The sequence below is a fragment of the Arabidopsis thaliana genome, chromosome 5 (genome assembly GCF_000001735.4).
Source record: "Arabidopsis thaliana chromosome 5, partial sequence".
NCBI classification, from domain to species: Eukaryota; Viridiplantae; Streptophyta; class Magnoliopsida; order Brassicales; family Brassicaceae; genus Arabidopsis; species Arabidopsis thaliana.
The window spans coordinates 7272001-7289685 of NC_003076.8; the positions used below are offsets into that span (position 1 = coordinate 7272001).

A 17685-nucleotide genomic window follows, 5' to 3' on the forward strand; every position below is an offset into this window, starting at 1 on the left:
CAAGAAGAAGAGGTTTGCTAGAATTTCCTCGTTCTCGCTGCAATAGTACTTAGTGATTAGTTAATTGATAATCATAAATCATATCAACATTCACTTCTCTCAGACTGCTATCATTTAGTGAATCATAATCTCTGCTAATATTGAAAAATTGGGAGACGAGAGATAGATGAGAGTTGTAGCTAGCTTTAGTCAAAGTGGTCCTCTTCTAATGTGACTATACCACCGTTTCCATTCTTTCAAACATTGAAACATTTATGCTGCGGTGGAGAGAAATAAACATTTCAGAAAAATTAATTGATAGATGTACTCGTCGATGAAACTATATCGAAACAATATTGAAAAAAGTATTACCAAACACAACTTATATGTCACTAAAACTCGTCTTTTTTCTTTGTATGGTCAAAACACTAAAACTCGTTCAACAACTGAAAAGATTGTCGTATTGAAATAAAATTCTTTGCCCGAATAGTTGTACATATGTATTTTTTTGTTAAGATCATTTTGATATTTAAGATACTAAAAATTCTGCAGAAGACATGCATATTTTAAAGTTTAATAAATGGATTACTTTAGAGATTGAGTCTATGAAACTGAATACTAAACATTTTTGGATTCCAACAAATATATTATGGCTCTGAATGGTAATCAAAACCGCACTTAAAACCGCACCGCAACAGTACTGTAACAGTATTAAAATCTCTACATATTCATATGTATCTATATATTTTCGTTACTATTTGAACCGCACCGTACTTCTCCCGCACCGCAAAACGCAATCACCATTCGGAGCTTATATCATGGAGATGTAGCTGGGCAAACATATGATATCGATATCCAGACCCTAAAGAATTTTAAAATATCAAAAAATTATTTGTACCCTCAAACAAATTTAAATTGAATTTTATTGACACTTTAACACGTGTAACAGTTAAATTGGACGACTCTTTCTAAAACGAAATAAAAAAGAGTTTAACAAGAGATTCGTTTCAGTTTAAGAAGAAAAAAAACACGAGATTAGTCTTCCAACATGGACAAGGACATGACAATTTGCACGTAATCATATAGTTACGTTAATCAATACAATTACGTAAATTAATTTATTATGGCACGTCACAGCATCATCGTAGATCAAGGGTAAAACAGTCATTCTCCATCATCCAGGCATATTCCGGTCGGTGAATTGAGGAGGTTGAGCGATAAATTTTCCAATTCGATTCTATATTATTGGAAACTACTTTCGGGTCGGCAAAACAATTCTCCTTCGATTTTCCGATTCTCACAAACTCAATCTCGATCCAGATTCCGAGCTTATCCTTCTCTGGCGAATTTCGATTTTCTGTGTTTCCGATCTGATTACAGAGAACCACATCGAAGCTTCGAGAAAAAAAAACACGATGTTTAACGGGTTAATGGATCCTGAGATGATTCGGCTCGCTCAAGATCAGATGAGTCGTATGACTCCTGCTGATTTCGCTAGGATCCAACAACAGGTTTCGTTATTTTTCCTGATTCGAATTATTCGATCGATTCTGAGGAGAATTTGTTTGATTTGATTTGATTATGGCTTTGTATGATGAATTTATACCATTGTTTATTATACAGATGATGTCAAATCCAGATTTGATGAATATGGCAACAGAGAGTATGAAGAACATGAGGCCTGAAGATTTGAAACAAGCTGCGGAACAGCTTAAGCATACTCGGCCTGAAGATATGGCTGAGATTAGCGAGAAGATGGCTAAAGCTTCCCCTGAAGATATTGCAGCTATGCGTGCTCATGCTGATGCTCAATTTACTTATCAGATCAATGCAGCTCAGATGCTTAAAAAACAGGTAACAATTGACTTCCTGAGAGAAGTTTTCTATTGAATTTTGCTTTCCTGATTATAAAGTAAGGAACAAGAATGGCTTCAGCAAGTGGACCTTTGTGTAATTTGATGTTAATCTCATTTTCTACTACGTTTGGCAGGGAAACGAGCTTCATAGCCGAGGAAATTTCAGCGATGCCGCAGAGAAATACTTGCGTGTAAGTCTGCAGACGTATCTCATTTGTCATGCTACTTGACAAGAAGAGTTTTATTTGTAACCTGATATGCGATTCTTTTCTACTTGTTTACAATGCTCTTGGACCATATCTCAGGCGAAGAACAATCTGAAAGAGATTCCATCTTCTAAAGGTGGAGCAATTTTGTTGGCTTGTTCTCTCAATCTAATGTCGTGTTATTTGAAGACGAATCAGCATGAAGAGTGCATAAAGGAAGGTTCTGAGGTATATTCTTTATGCTCTTAATTTTCTGAAAACTCATAGATGAAAACATTTTTAGGAAAAAGAGAGATGGCAATCTTTTGGCTTCTTTTTTGTAGATGTAACACATGATGTCATACAGCGTTTTATGATCTATTCAAAACTGTTTCGACATTCTTCTGATAAATTTACATTCTTACATTATTTCAGGTTTTGGGATATGATGCAAGGAATGTCAAAGCCCTATACAGAAGGGGTCAAGCTTACAGAGATTTGGGCTTGTTTGAAGTGAGTTCTTCTGTTGCTTATGGAACTTTCTTGAGATTCCTTGTCGATATATATGTTTGTACTGTAGATATGTCCTGACTATATGTTTGCTCAATGCTCATTCACTCTCTTAAACTATAAGGATGCCGTCTCTGATCTAAGCAAGGCCCATGAAGTTTCCCCAGAAGATGAGACAATTGCCGATGTGTTAAGGTATGGATTTTTATATTCATTACTGGTAATGTCATACTTTTCAGTTCTGCTTATCTCAGAGGTTTTGATATTAACATTGAAAAAATAACTTTTGACTTGAAGTATTATCTTTTCTGATGCAGAGATGTTAAGGAAAGATTGGCTGTCGAGGGACCTGGCAAGGCATCAAGAGGTATAATATTATTCCTTATGATTTATTCGAAAGAATTCAGTGTATTATGTCAGACCAGACGTTTCTTTACTACATCAATGATATGCTTCGTCCATGAATATGGAAACGAACTGAAAAATGTTATGTTGTTTGGTTATTAGGTGTGGTGATTGAAGACATAACTGAAGAAAATAATGTTACTTCCGGAGAGAATAAAAAACCGTCAAAAGAGGCTAATGGTCATGCTCAGGGCGTAAAGACTGATGTTGATGGATTGCAAGCTCTCAGAGATAATCCAGAAGCAATCAGGTTCGACACCTTTCCAAACATTAGTGTTTGATGTGTTGTTTCATCTTTTTGTCTCCTAATCTTGAAGACAAATATAATCTAAAGCATCCTTTTTCTGCTACATTTGGCACGATTAGTATGATTTTCTAATTGTTTTTATTCTTTCTATGGCCTGCAGAACTTTCCAGAATTTCATTTCAAAAACTGATCCCGATACACTTGCTGCTCTAAGCGGAGGCAAAGCTGGAGACATGTCACCGGACATGTTCAAAACTGCGTCAAGTATGATAGGCAAAATGTCACCTGAAGAGATTCAAAAAATGGTTCAAACAGCCTCTTCGTTTAAAGGAGATAACCCTTTCGCCCCGACTGCGCCATCTACCGAAAACGGTTTTACACCCACACCTGACATGCTTAAACTTGCATCTGATATGATGGGTAAGATGTCACCAGAAGAGCGTGAGAGGATGTTTAACATGGCATCGTCTTTGAAAGCAAACGCTCCAGCTTCAACATCATACGGCAATGCAGAAGCATCTGAACCACGGGAAAGTTTAGGAGCGAGTGGGAGTTCTTCGGGAAATTCCTTTGTGGCTCCAAGAAGCGGTTTCGAACCAAGCATCCCTTCTGCTCCGCCTGCTGACTTACAGGAACAGATGAGAAACCAAATGAAAGATCCAGCGATGCGACAGGTTTGATCATTTTCGGTTTATGTTTTACCAATTTAGTCAACATAATGTGATTGTTGATGTTCATATAGTAGTTTCTCTGTATATTGGTAGATGTTCACGTCTATGATAAAGAACATGAACCCTGAGATGATGGCTAGCATGAGCGAACAATTTGGAATGAAGCTTTCTCAAGAAGACGCTGCAAAAGCTCAGCAAGCCATGGCTTCTCTTTCTCCCGACGCCTTGGAGAAAATGGTACGAATTCGGTTTAGTAAAACCAAAAGAACATTCAAAGTTGATTGTATAGTTGTCTCAATTGTAAACACGTTGTTGCAGATGCGATGGGCGGATCGGGCTCAAACCGGGATGGAGAAAGCGAAGAAAGCAAAGAAGTGGTTGTTCGGAAAAGGCGGATTGATCTTTGCAATATTAATGCTCGTTTTAGCAATGGTCCTTCACCGTCTCGGCTATATTGGAAACTAGAGGAAACAACGGTATCTTAAGGCTTAATCCTTCGTGAAGATAAAACCAGTCTTCGGTGGGTTCGTTTAGTTTGTAAAACTGTAACATCGTTTTATCTTCTTTTTCTTTCCTCTAACTCTCAGCTTTTTGTTAGTCCACTTGTGTCTAAATTTCTTTACACTTTCTTCTGTAGTGAATTTTAAATTAGAGAAAATACGAATATTTCCTTATATTCGTTATTTTATAAACATAATTATGCTTCTGGTAGAGCGCCTCTACAAGAAAATTGGTTATTTGCGTTGGGAGATTCTTTTAGCAAATAGAAAAGACCATTTCTAATGGTTGTCTCTATTTTTCTTTATAAATATAGAAGGAAAAATAGAGATTTTTATTTTCTATTTTTATATATAGAGAAAAAAAATAAAGATCTCTATAATAGAGGTAAGAATAAAGATGAGTTAGAGTAAAATAGAGGCAAAAATAAAGTTTAAAGACAAAAATAAAGATGAGTTGGAGATGTTCTAAAGAGAAAAGTTCGAGTAAAAAATTTTTTTTTCGCAATCCAACGTTTGCAAATTTTGCGAGGAGAAATTTTGAAATAAGTATATAAAATCATCTTAAACTTTATTAAATTCATAGATATTAAAAAAATAAAAAAACTTCATTAAATTTTAAATTATATTTTTTTTTGTGCACCCAAAATTTAGATAATTTAATTATTTTAATATACGACTGAATACACATTCTTCAAAAGTAAAAAATAAAGAAAAAACTTAGAAGGATGAAGTACAAGAGAAGGAAACACGTGTCTTAATCTGGGGCCCAGCTAAATCAATTCTTCGTTAAAATGTCTTTAATTAAAAAAATAGAAGAAATCGAACGTCGTGAGAGGGAGGGAGGGAGAGAGAGTCAATAGAGACCACGCGCAGAGACAAAAGAGACCAAAAGAAAATTAAAGAGTCTTTGTCATTGTCTTCCTTCTTCTTCCTTTTTCTCTCCCCCCCCCCATTATCTTCGGCGAATCATGAATCTAGGGTTTTGTTTTCTCCCATAACCCTAGATTTTCTTCCATCAATCTTATATTTTTCTCATTTCTTCTTCTCCGTTTTAGCTCATCTCCCGATTCATCTCGATTTCCATGGAGGTTAGGGTTTCCGTTTGAATTTTTCATTTCATTTCTGCTCCTTGATGCAATTCAATCGAATCCCCTTGTTCTATGAGCTTAGATGATTTGATTCGGCGTAATTGCGTTAATTCTTCTATATAATTGCCTTGATTTTGGGGACTCGAAGTTACAATTTCTCTTGATGATTCTCTCGTCGTCTCTGTTGGGATTTTGATGATATCTGACAATTCAATTTTTTTTGTTAGGGAGCGGGAGAGACGACGACGTCGGAGGGGCATTTGACTTCGGCAGCAGCTTTTGTGGAAGGGGGAATTCAAGATGCTTGTGATGATGCTTGTAGCATTTGTCTTGAATCCTTCTGCGAAAGCGATCCTTCTACTGTATGTTTGCTAAATATTTAGACTTTTTTTTTCTATTTCATTTGAGGTTATACCGATTCATTTTGTTTTTTATTCTCTCGCAGTTGACTAGTTGCAAGCATGAGTATCATCTTCAATGCATTCTTGAGTGGTAAGCTCTTCAACAAATTTAACAACTCTGTTTTTGAGCTGTCATGGTTGATACTCTCATTGAACATATATATTCCAAAAGGGTTGTTGCTTATAGAATGTGTGGTTTTTCGAGTTCTCTTGTTCTTTATGTGGTGTGTGGGTAGAGACTAGAGACTTTGACTTGGTTTTGGGAACTTAAGGTGAGGTGAAGAGATTCCAATTACTACTCCTTATGCGGAGAGAAGAAGAACTCACAATAATCAATTCCCCAAGTATTGTATCTGTGTTTCTTCTTTGTGCCAAGCTTATAAGGTCCGTGGTATTTTTATTTACAGGTGTCAAAGAAGCTCACAGTGCCCTATGTGTTGGCAATCAATTAGTCTCAAAGACCCCACAAGGTTAATCTCGTCTCCTTGTAATATGATTTTTTTTTTTTTGCTAACATTTCCACGAGGTATCCTCGATAGAGTTTTCAATTATGTGTATTTCAATGTGTCCAGTCAGGAGTTGCTTGAGGCTGTGGAACAGGAGAGGAATTTCCGCTTCAATCCAACTAGAAATGCCACCATATTTCGTCATCCAACTCTTGGTGATTTTGAATTACAACATGTATGTGGCCCTTTTACTATCGTTTTGAGTTGATAACATCTCTTTTCTTGTGAATTATCTAATTAGAGCTCTATCTTTTTACTTTAATGCAGCTTCCAGTGGGGGTGGATAATGCTGAGATTGAAGAACGAATCATTCAGCACTTGGCTGCTGCTGCTGCTATGGGACGAGCAAGACATGGGGTAAGAAGGGAAGGCCACAGAAGCAGGTCGTCAAGTCAAGGACATCAACAGTTCATGGTGTTCTCTTCGCAACCTAATGCTTCTTCTCCTCCACCTCATCCTCCCATGCCTTCTTCTCCATCTCAGAGAGATGAGAGTGACACAGTGTCAAACCTTCCTCACAATGCTTTAGGGGAGGGTTCTCATCAGTCAAACACGCAGCCACCAACTTCTTCTCATCCCCGCCAGGTTTCTCCCTCAGCATCTGATTCAAACAGCAGGTCTTTACCAGAACTCTCGCCTTTTATCGTCTCATATTACAGAGTAATTACATGCAGCCAATCTGACGCTTCCTTTACTTTACCATATGCAGGCCTCTTAATCAATCTTCCCCAAGTGAACAAGATAGAGCTGGACCATCAGAACTCCAGTCATTTTCGGAATCACTTAAGTCTCGATTAAACGCTGTCTCCACGAGGTATCCTGCCTATATCTGGCAGCTTTGGCTTGTATAATAATTTTATCAATTCTAAGTGATTCCCCATGCACAATGTAGATACAAAGAATCGATATCAAAGAATACAAGGAACTGGAAAGATAGACTTTTTTCTCGCAACACGTCCATGGCAGATCTTGGCTCTGAGGTTAAAAGAGAGGTCAGTGCCGGAATCGCCACTGTGTCCCGCATGATGGAACGTTTAGAAACGAGAGAAAACAGTAGACCCAGCACTGCATCTGTATCAGATGTCTCTGAAAATCACACTCCTGAAACAAACAATGAGCACAATAGAGCAGCAGCGGGTGATGAACATTCTGTGAATGAAAGAGGTGTTAAAGAAACATGTGCGACTGGTTCTGGTTCAAGCTAATAAGTGAGTGCCAGCATCTTGTTGGCAAAGGTAAATTTGACTCTTTGATTCACAAGTGGTTGTTCATGAATGGTTTAGTTATTATAGCATTTGGTTACTTATTTCACCTGTTAGCTAAGCTTAAGCTTATCTCATCAATTGCGTTTTTCGCCCACAAATTCTGCATCACCAATTACAAAACTGTCAATGCAAAGCCTATGTTTCTAATGAATGCTAAATTTTTTGTTCTGTTTGTGTTTTTGCAGAGAGAGGAAGATGTTGTCCATTGTGAAATTCTGATAATATATATATACAGAGTCAGAAGTCTCAAAAGTGTGGAGCATAGGAAGAAGGTTATTATTGATAAAGAAAAAGAGTTTTCCGATTATCAATAAATAAGAAAAGTTATATATGACCAAAAGGAGGCCTTAAAGACGCCTCTTTCTGTGTTATGTCAAACAAACAAAAAAAAAACTAAAGAGAAAAATTAGAGTAAAAGACCTGTGTGGGGTTGTTGGTTATTTGGTCGGTCTGTTGTAAATTCACATTGTCGTTCACATTACGGATTTCTATGAATTTCTACTTATGTATCTTCAAAAACTTGGTCTAGCAAAACCAATTTAATGTATCGATTCCAGTGTACTATAGTTATGATGGTGTCGTGTGACTTCTGTCGAACAAACAAAATTATGGTGCTTAATAATGGTTTTCGATTTAGTTTTCACTTCTTAAAATGTGAATTTCATCATCTCATCGAGCTAAGTTTTGTAGGTTCTGTATTTTTAGAAGATATTTTTGACCTTGTGTTTGCCCTTTTAGTGAAAATTTCAAAGTATTACTCTTTCTCAAAAAATCTACAAAAATCTTCATCCATTTGCATTCTGCGTTCATTTTGACCATACTAGTGTTCATCATTAGTCGAACGGTTAAATGGCAGGCATTCTGAGTTCAAGCAAAACTAGAATCCGCTCTTAAACCCCAGAAACATCATAAATTCATCTGCCAATCCAGAAAAAAAAAACCTTCGTTGTACAGACATGGAGATTCCAATAGAGACTTCTTGGAAAAAATTTGCCTGGAAACCGATGCGATTGGCTTCTTATCTCTTTCTCTTGGCACCAGAGCCTCTTCCTGTAGCTTTCTTCTCAGCAGACGTATCAGCTGCTTTCCCTCTGCCTCTGCCTTTACCAGCCGCCTTTCTTGAACCTGAGCTTCCAGCTCCTTTCAAATCCAATTCCACTTGGATCCCTGCAACCCGATTATATTCCGTTAAGACTTGCAGATCCCCGCCCAGAGAGGGATAAGGAGTCAAGTTTTTGGAAAGTCGTCATCATTCAGAGCCAGTATATATGAATTTAGGTTCTAGACTGAATGGCTTTCTTAAGGTAAAGACAACTATCTAAAGCAGTAACAAGACGAACCTCTAGCATTCAGATTTTTAAGATTGGACTCCAGCTTTTCTCCATCGGTTGCTTCTTCTGGAAGATCGAAACAAAACAGAGAAGAAACCAAGTCAGGATTTCGTCTGGTCTACTTCCAAGTCATATTAGATATCGAAGGTAATTTTGTAATGTCTTTCTGAGGCTCAGTCTTTGATTATACAGATCCAGTTACCTGAATCTACACAAATAAGTTCACAAAGATGTATAGTACCTGAGTCTTCTTCAGCGTCTGATCCATTTCCTTCTTCATTATCTGCTAACGGCTCACCATCTTCATCTCTCAAACTATCAACAGTTGGTTCCAGCATAGCAGCTATTCGCTTCTTTGGCGCCTTTTTCACTCCCGGAAGCTGCACCATGTCCGCCACACGTACCATTCTGGTTTTATTCATCTCATTATATTTTTTGGTCAAAGCTGCTTTAACTGGAGGTGGAACACCCTCCATCGGATTTTCACGTCCCTGATTTGTAAAGTTTGCAGTACATTAGAGAAGATTCATTGTCGTAGCTGTGGCAGTGATATCCCATGAAAAAGGAAATCGTGTATACCTTAAATTTTCCCAACTCCAAAATAGTATCAAAGTCCTCCTGGCTTATAGAGTAGGAGTTCATGAAATCAACAACTTCTGAAACTGCTTCATCCTGAGTAAATATTATCACATATATATATATGATCAAGTAACAGATAACATATATAATATCTTATAATATTAACCTTATCCTTGATTTTATAAACACATCTTAATAAGTCAAACCTTAGGCAGTGTCTGAAGTGGGCTAGTCAAGCGGCTCAAGAGAAGGGGAAGATAATCAACACGAAGTGTCTCCCTGTGGTTAATGTTGACGTTTGTCAGAAAGTTGAAATAAGAAAATATATCACAGAATATTGCTAAGAAGAAAGGCAGTATATACACAAAGGATAAGATATGAAGAAAGGGAAGGTAGCAGCTAAAATACACAATGTCTAAAGACTATCAGAGTAGTAAATCGCAGAGAAAAGGAAACATTTCACTAGCAGAAAGAAGTAAATCATAAAGCTAACTGTACAGGTGGAAACAACCTTCCAGCGCTGGATTCACGGGAAGCAAGGACATGAACATGCAGATCCTCCATTAACCGTCTATTTTTTCCCGCAGTAGAATTCTTGCCAAGCCACCCACCAAATCTATTGAAATTACGCTCTCCCTGCATTCAGTAATCATGCATGGTTAATCTGAACCAAGATATTTCAGGCAGCTCCAGAGCGACAAAAGGAGGGCTCATACCATAACCATCTATATACGCCATTGTAATCATGCTTAAAATTACAACCTAATAAAGAACTGACTCCGACTTGCAGACTCAAAATCTTAAATGCAGAAATCATGTTGATTACGGTCATGCATCATCAGAAAAAGGAGGCACATTGAATGATAGCAAAAGATTCCAGGTTACATCCATAGGGTGTAATGCGCTTTACTGAAAGACTATTACCTGCTCGAGTACCTCCCTTGATCCATGCAACAATGAAGCTCTATTCAAACAAAACAAGTACACGTCAGTTCTCAAATATTAGAAAGCATATCATTTTTCTCCCTGAAATTCTATACCGGAGATCCGAAATCCATACAAAGAAAAACAACACATATGAATATACACGGCAGCATATGGTTTATTAAACTCGATCTCCATCACAGAGGAACTTAGTGTATAGAAAAAATAGAAACAAAATGAAAACACTAGATGATTAACATGGCATATTCATCGGTAACACAAACTTCTTGTAGAGATAATAAAATAGTACTTCTGGTAAAGAAGGATCAATTTTATTCTCAAGAACTGGAAGCAACTTACGGGAGAATAGAAGATGCAACACAGCAAGATTGAGAGAGCTGCCATTGTCTGTATCTTCGAATCTGCACGTTGATAATATCTCCATCGGCAATAGATTCAGCAGCACGAGCGAGTAAATCCATTCGTTTTGCCTCATCTTTACCGCTTGGCCTATAATTGAGATAGTTTTCCTGCCCAGATGGAAAGAAAATAAATAATCTTTAAATTTAACGGTAAATGAGGTACAAATTTCATGTTGGGAATACAAGTTTTAGAAATCACTAATGTCAGAGGTAGCAGGAAACAATTTTCCGTTCCAAAAGATATATCACAATAACCCCACAAGAATCCAAAAAATATACCTGTATAAGTAGGGGAACCAAATCCGGATCACTCATGCTTAGGTCAATCCGTTCATCCATTCTCAGCTTCCCACCATTGTAACCAAACAACCTGGAATCATTTATAATTAAATTATGAAATGTCCAGACCGCTTAAAACCAAACTTTTTACGACAAAACCAGGGTAAGAAATTTCTTCTATAACAGCAGCTATAAGACTTAACTCAAAAAGTTTGGCAAACAATACTATGTGCATTGATAAACTAAACTAAAGGACTTCAGACATTACTTGTCAACAGCTGTGAAAGGGGAAATATCTTCATCCTTCGCACTGCTTAGCAGGCGCTGCCTGATATCATCGTATTTGATGACTGACATGGACAGGCTCATATATTGGAGCTGATTTACGGCCAATCGTATGTCACCATTCACTCTCTCAGCGAGTTCTTCCAGGGCAATCTGACAAAAAGAAAAGATATATCATGTTCAGGGGACAAACTGGTAGCACATAACGCCCACCACCAAAATGCTTATGAGATTAAGCAGAAAAAGATAGAAGTATTAGAATACAGGACGAGTCACAGACAATACAGGGTTCAAGTTCCATTCTTACGTCTTTGATCCATTACAACTGGTATACGCAAGCACTTGAATTCCACAAAATAGAATCAAAGAGATCAAGAAACGCAAAAGTAGGCTTTAAGGAAACGAGCGTTGCATGACACTTATACTTCACACCAAATCTAATACTTCTATTATCATACTTCTTATTAGTAAAAGGGGGCTGACACGAACCAGATTTTTCGCAAAGACAATAGTCCCAAGCAGATGTAAGTTATATGGAACTGGCTAGCATTACTTACAGAAGCTAGTGGAAGTAAAGAAACAAAGTACATAATCTTACTTCATTAATTTCAAGGCCTTCTGCCTTAGCAATATGCATCAGCCTTTTTGCCATCTGCAATAAAAGACAAATCGAAAAGATAATGAAGAGCTCAAGGACTAATAATGGTACATAGAATGAAAATCCTGTGCATAATCCTTAAAAAAACGCAGAAAGGACAAACAATCATCTAAATCCAACCTGCTGTTTCGTGGGCTTCCGGTAATTGAGGGGAAGACAGTAGTTTACTAAACTCTTCAGTTTTTGACTATATCGGTCATTACAAATGCAGATGATAGGAATCTTTGATATTTTAATGCTAGCAATAAGATCTGCAACACCTCCCCTGTCGCCTGCAGACATTCCATCTACTTCATCCATGATTAGAACAGTCTTCGGGTGCTTTGACCTGAAGATCGAATCTTCCACCAAGTCAGGAAAAAACTACAAGCATCTAGAACCAGTTATCAACATTAGGGGGAATAAAACAAACAGTCAAACACCAACATACCTATCGAAGTTGGCAGCCATGGCTTCGTTATTGACAAGTTCTTTTACAGAATTTGCATTGCTGCCACCAATTCCTTTGGCAATATTCGAGTTCGCCTTTCCACGACTGTCACTAGCATTAACCTAAATAGAAAGCAGATTGCATTTGTTTTCAAGCATGTGCAAGAAATTGTATCACTAACCAATGAAATTTAAAGAAACATGAGCTAACCTCAACTGCCTGGAAACCAAGCATCTGACTAACCAACTTTGCTGATGTTGTTTTTCCAATACCAGGTGTTCCACTCAAAAGTACAGCTTTCTTGGAACCAGCATCATTCAATTTCTTCCCCTTTCCTTTACTTCCAGTACCTCCAAATTGATCATGCCAGTGGGACAGCCAGTTGTGAAGTTGAGTAACCTGCAATCGATTTGATAAAGGATCCATCATTTTCATGTCGTTGAACAAAAACCAACATACAGTAGTTTCGATCACATACCAACGACTGATTCCCAACAATCTCATTTGGAACCTTCGGTCTGTATTTTTCCGTCCAGGGCAAGGAAGTCTCGATAATTTTATTTTTTCCTTTCGCCGGGGGGACCTTTTTGGGCGAACTTTTTGCCAAAGGTTTTCCTAAAAAATGATTGTAATCACTATTAACTGTGAGGATAACTGAGAAGAAATGGATACTGAGTAAATGGCTCAAGGGTTTATTGAAGCCAAAGGAGCAATGTCTGGCAACAGATTAATAAATTGAAGACACAAATACCCAAAGTGCATGCTATACAAGACTACAGTTCCTACCTCTTGTTTCTTCTTTCTGAGGACTTGTCTTCGGTGGTGCACAGATTTTTTCAGTGCCTTTGTTTGACCTTTCAGGTAGAGACTTTTTTACAGGTTTAGAGGACCGGATTATGTCAAATAGGCCATCCTCTGTAAGGAACTTAGTGCTGAACAGAATATTATAAGTTAGAATGCTAGAAGACCAAAAACACCTCAAAATGTTACTGTAATGATATGCAATCAATGAGGACACACCCCAGCTCTTTAGCTTTTTCAGATTTCCTTCCGCCAATGTCTTCATCACACAAAAGGTAGGTCTGAAAACAAGAATTGTAACTTTATGCCATTACCTTTAACTTAACAAAAATAAAAATAAAAAAAGGTATGAAGAAAGACCGTTTTCTTGCTAACAGAGCCTGTAATACGACCACCATGCCGCTTAATCAGATCTTCTGCTTCTTCTCTTTCTAAACTGCAATGTCAAAACGGTACAGGAAACTGTAACAGGGAATAGTAACGTGGGAAAAGGAAAAAAGTATGAGAAAATGAAATACCTGTCAAGTGTTCCGCTAATTACAAATGTCAATCCAGCTAAGCAATCAGGGGTGCCTTCAGGAACTTCCTGAAAAACAGAGACAGGTCAGTAAATACATTAAGCCCCACACGTAACAGCAAGATAAGATAAGACATTCGAACAAGTAAAATACAGACCTTTTCTCCTTTATGCGGTGGGTCTTTCCTTTCACCAAAATTCATAAATCCACCTCGCCCTCCACCTCTACCTCTTCCACCAGTTGAGGCCCCTGGAGCAGCTCTACCGCCACGGCCTCTTCCGGCAGATTTTAGAGGAGTCTCCTTATCTTCACCATCATCATCATCGTCGTTATCAACAGTTTTACTTGCAATTCCTCTACCTGACCCCGACTTTAGTTTTTTGCTGGGAGTGGTATCACGAGTCTTCCTTGAAATAGGTACATCAAAATCATCATCATCATCATCAACAACCTTTGTAACCTTTCTTGGACGAGGCTTGACTAAATCATCAGACTCAGTCTTAAGTTTCCTCTTGGCAGGAATTGCTTCCACCTCTTTCTCATCTTTAACTTTTGTTTTATCTTTACCAAAATACTTGCTCGTTTTTCTTCTATCAGCAGTTTCCAAGTCTTCACTAGCCTGTCAATTAGTTCCAAATGATTAACAGAAACGACACTTATTCCAGAAAACAAACCAAATATTTATGATTGTAACAGCAAATAGCATATATGTGTTGCCTATGAGTGGCTCTGAAAACAAAGTAAAGACAAAAGAAACAAATATCATGTGTTTCAAGATTCATGCAACCTCACATAATGCAACTTTACAATGTCACAAAGAAAGAGCGACTAACTTTCGTCCTGCTAGCAATACCTACTCTAGTGTTTTACTAAGATACACACCTCATACTGAACATATATAGAGCAGAAGAAACCTCACCTGCTCTGATTTTATTGGTGCAGTCTCTGCAGCATTCTTCACAGGACCTGCCTTGGAAGACGTCGATTTCGGAGCACTTCCATTCCCTTTTTCATGAGCTTTCATAAACCACTTCCTAATATCCGACTGCAATTCAAGTACAATAGATGATATCTTTATCAGCACAATATACTTCATACCTCTAATACACCCTCTTTCTCTCTTTCTCTCTTTCTCGATGAGAATATATCATTCTGGATAATCAAGCAAAGTTAATGGAAGGACGAATAACTTACCATTTGCCCGTCTCGAGAATTCGACTACAAACCAAAGAGCACAATGCTGCAGCAAACCAGAAATTAGAATTTGGAATAAACGAAGACTCTTGATCGGAAAAACTGGAAGCATGCATAAACCCTAGTAACAGTAGAGATCAACAGAATCCAGAAATATATTTACTCGACGCAGAGGCTTCTAAATTTAGGGTTATGTCAATTTTACAAAATCGAAAAGACGAAAAGGGAAACGAAACCGAACCCTTGATTCTCCTCCGGCGAATTTTCCGGCTACAAGCGAGATTTAGGCGAAGAAGAAGAAGAAGAAACGGTCGCCGTGTCTACTACTAATGGCACACACCTCCAATGGTAAAAAGAGAAGTTTTCAGGAGAAGCTTTTATTAATTGAATTGAATTGAATCCCTCATTTTTTCGAAAGCTTATGATAAAGTCTTTAAAGTTCAGAAAATTAATATTTAACCCAATGATTAAAGTTCAGAGCTTTGCGAGCCTTCGACCGGTAAAATTGCGACCTTAATACCGGTCCGATTTATCTACCAGTCACTCAAAAAAACATTCACGTTTTTGTCGTTTAACCTGAAGGTTTGAAAGTCGATTTTCTTGGTTAATTTTTGGTCAGTAAATTTGGTATTCACGATTTAGAAATCGCAGTTGCTGAGTAGGAAAACGTCATAATTTCGGATTAGCTGAAAAAATCAGATGAGTTTGAAAATTTGTGTGATATAATAATAACATTGAGTTTGTTTGTGCTAAGTGTTTGATTTTTTCAGTACACACCTAACAGTTTTGGGAATTTGCTAAATCTAGAAACTGAGTGAAGTGGTTTACGTATAGGTCAAGTAATCAGAGGTCATAGACAGCAACAAAGTTCATCAACACACTTCCCATCCAAAGCTTCCCATCTTTTTCTTCCACTTCACTTACTGATCTCACAACTTTCCCTTCACTATCTTCCAAAACATGCATAAGCTTCCCTTCAGGACTATACTTAACCACCAACCCGTGCGGCCGTAACCCTATCTGGAACGAGTAGTGAGTTCTCGCAGTGATTGGCAGTCTCAGTATGAACATCCTCAGCTTAGGATATCTTGCCATTAAGTATGAGTAGTAGTTGCGTCTGCAATGAAGCGCTACCCAAAATTCACCCTTTTGGTTGGTTCTTACGTTATCAGGATGCCCTGGTAAATACGCAAACACATCTGTCGTTCCAGCTTTCTCGCCTTTCAACCAGTATCTTCGTAGGCTGCATCCAAACAAAAAGACCCTTCAATACTACAAAGAAATGAATCCTGTGATGCATACACACAGACAGATGTTTTCAATTCTCCTAAAACAATCAGTTATTAGGACTTCCCTAATTCCTCTTTCTACTAGTGAGGCAATTGATTCAAGGTCTATCTATATACAGTTCAAGATAACCCCATCACTAGGTCACTACACTCACCTTCCAATATCTCCTTCGCAGAATACAAAGAAAGAACCGTCTCTGCTGATAGAGACACCATTCGGAAACTGAAGATTTGAGACCAAAACAACAGCTTTCTTAGCTACTGGATCATACTTTAGAACCCTCCCAGTATTGTCTCCAGAGAAAACGAGCTGCAAGAAGTTCCTGAAAGAGAATCACAGTTAAAAATCAGAACTTGTGGACATAAAATAATCAGTAGCAACATCCACACATTCAAAATCAAGAGATCACAGACCTCCTCTGGTAACTAATGCTGCTATCTGTAAAGTAAACAGTTCCATCATCAGCAATGTCAAGATCATTAGTAAACCCCAACGGCACACCTTCAGCTTCAGTTACAAGCGGCGTTGCTAAACCACCTTCAGGACCAACTTTCAAAAGTCCCATATAAGCATCAGCTATATACAAATCTCCGGTTCTCTTATCGAAACGAAGACCTAAAGGACGACCACATATATGTTCATTCCTCAAGTAACTCAAAGCAGAAGGCTTCGGATCACAAATCTCCGATCGATTACTCGAAGTATAAGCGAAATCAATCCATTTCTCTCCATCCCAAAACAAAACCCTACCATCAGCAACGCCTGTGTACGGACCACGTCCGAGAGAATCAAAGGCGACGCTCTCTGGACCTTGGATTTGGTTAAAAAACAGAATCTTTGATTTCTGAAGTGAATTTTGTGAATCTCTCTCCCATGGAACTTCGTCGGGACGTGGAGAGATAACTTCGTGAGAGACGAAATTGGGGAAATCGGAAATGGCGCAGTGGTGGAAAGGATCGATGCTGCAGTAGAGTGCGAGGGAGAGGGAGAAGAAGAGAAGAGTGATGGTTTTAGGAGATAAGAACAAAGCCATGATTGTGGCGTTGTTGAAGGAAAGAGAAACTTTTAGGGTTTAAAAGGAGGAGAAGAAGAAGAAGGGTAGGTAGATCCATTGGTGGGTGAGCAATGCAAAGAGAGCTCTCACTTCAAATCTTCACCGTCTAGTGGAAGCTACAGAGCTTAAATATGTTATTTGAAATAATTAGAAAAATAGATTGTAATTAGTTTATAAATAACTTACCAATGTCTCCACTTAAATTCGGATAATGACACAACGACAACACTATGGTTCTGATTGGAAACGTGATGCAGGATGCACAAAACAGTCAATTTTGATTTAAGTACTCTGGCTTATTAATCAG

The 17685-nt window shown here is 38.0% G+C and overlaps 4 protein-coding genes across 10 annotated transcripts; 2 read left to right on the forward strand and 2 right to left on the reverse strand.

Annotated features, from left to right (window-relative positions):
* Window positions 1–1070: 1070 nt before the first annotated feature.
* TPR7 (Tetratricopeptide repeat (TPR)-like superfamily protein) lies at window positions 1071–4579 on the forward strand. The gene is made up of 11 exons (NM_147882.3): window positions 1071–1490; window positions 1603–1833; window positions 1970–2026; window positions 2141–2269; window positions 2456–2533; window positions 2655–2725; window positions 2848–2897; window positions 3038–3185; window positions 3343–3856; window positions 3947–4090; window positions 4172–4579. Exons 1-11 carry the CDS (start codon window positions 1395–1397, stop codon window positions 4316–4318), a joined length of 1665 nt encoding a protein of 554 aa, NP_680187.2. The 5' UTR covers window positions 1071–1394; the 3' UTR covers window positions 4319–4579.
* Window positions 4580–5181: 602 nt separating this feature from the next.
* On the forward strand, window positions 5182–8344 carry RHF2A (RING-H2 group F2A). 4 transcript variants are annotated; one of them, NM_180719.4, is made up of 9 exons: window positions 5182–5441; window positions 5669–5803; window positions 5887–5933; window positions 6250–6312; window positions 6415–6523; window positions 6616–6965; window positions 7058–7162; window positions 7241–7583; window positions 7799–8344. In NM_180719.4, the coding sequence occupies exons 1-8, from the start codon at window positions 5436–5438 to the stop codon at window positions 7551–7553; spliced, it is 1128 nt and encodes a 375-aa protein (NP_851050.1). In that variant the 5' UTR covers window positions 5182–5435; the 3' UTR covers window positions 7554–7583; window positions 7799–8344. The 4 variants fall into 4 exon arrangements, with proteins under 4 accessions (NP_851050.1, NP_568410.1, NP_851051.1 ...); NM_122125.3 differs by having other exon boundaries at window positions 5183–5441; window positions 7241–7556; window positions 7799–8255; NM_180720.1 differs by having other exon boundaries at window positions 5322–5453; window positions 5681–5803; window positions 7799–8255.
* RFC1 (replication factor C1) lies at window positions 8321–15434 on the reverse strand. Of its 2 annotated transcripts, NM_147883.6 has the most exons (23): window positions 15276–15434; window positions 15035–15080; window positions 14760–14885; window positions 13998–14459; window positions 13841–13908; window positions 13683–13758; window positions 13542–13603; window positions 13308–13453; window positions 13000–13136; window positions 12732–12920; window positions 12522–12643; window positions 12212–12419; window positions 12032–12085; window positions 11417–11586; window positions 11149–11239; window positions 10808–10977; window positions 10448–10487; window positions 10035–10159; window positions 9730–9802; window positions 9524–9616; window positions 9186–9435; window positions 8954–9010; window positions 8321–8780 (listed from the first exon to the last, which is right to left on the reverse strand). In NM_147883.6, the coding sequence occupies exons 2-23, from the start codon at window positions 15035–15037 to the stop codon at window positions 8632–8634; spliced, it is 2871 nt and encodes a 956-aa protein (NP_680188.1). In that variant the 5' UTR covers window positions 15038–15080; window positions 15276–15434; the 3' UTR covers window positions 8321–8631. The 2 variants fall into 2 exon arrangements, with proteins under 2 accessions (NP_680188.1, NP_001330213.1); NM_001343715.1 differs by having other exon boundaries at window positions 8321–9010.
* A 193-nt stretch (window positions 15435–15627) lies between these two features.
* Window positions 15628–17646, reverse strand: AT5G22020 (Calcium-dependent phosphotriesterase superfamily protein). 3 transcript variants are annotated; one of them, NM_001343716.1, is made up of 4 exons: window positions 17565–17646; window positions 16738–17494; window positions 16479–16646; window positions 15675–16277 (listed from the first exon to the last, which is right to left on the reverse strand). In NM_001343716.1, the coding sequence occupies exons 2-4, from the start codon at window positions 17355–17357 to the stop codon at window positions 15878–15880; spliced, it is 1188 nt and encodes a 395-aa protein (NP_001331596.1). In that variant the 5' UTR covers window positions 17358–17494; window positions 17565–17646; the 3' UTR covers window positions 15675–15877. The 3 variants fall into 3 exon arrangements, with proteins under 3 accessions (NP_680189.1, NP_001331596.1, NP_001331597.1); NM_001343717.1 differs by having other exon boundaries at window positions 15698–16277; window positions 16738–17484; window positions 17565–17610; NM_147884.6 differs by lacking the exon at window positions 17565–17646 and having other exon boundaries at window positions 15628–16277; window positions 16738–17490.
* Between the last annotated feature and the right edge of the window lie 39 nt (window positions 17647–17685).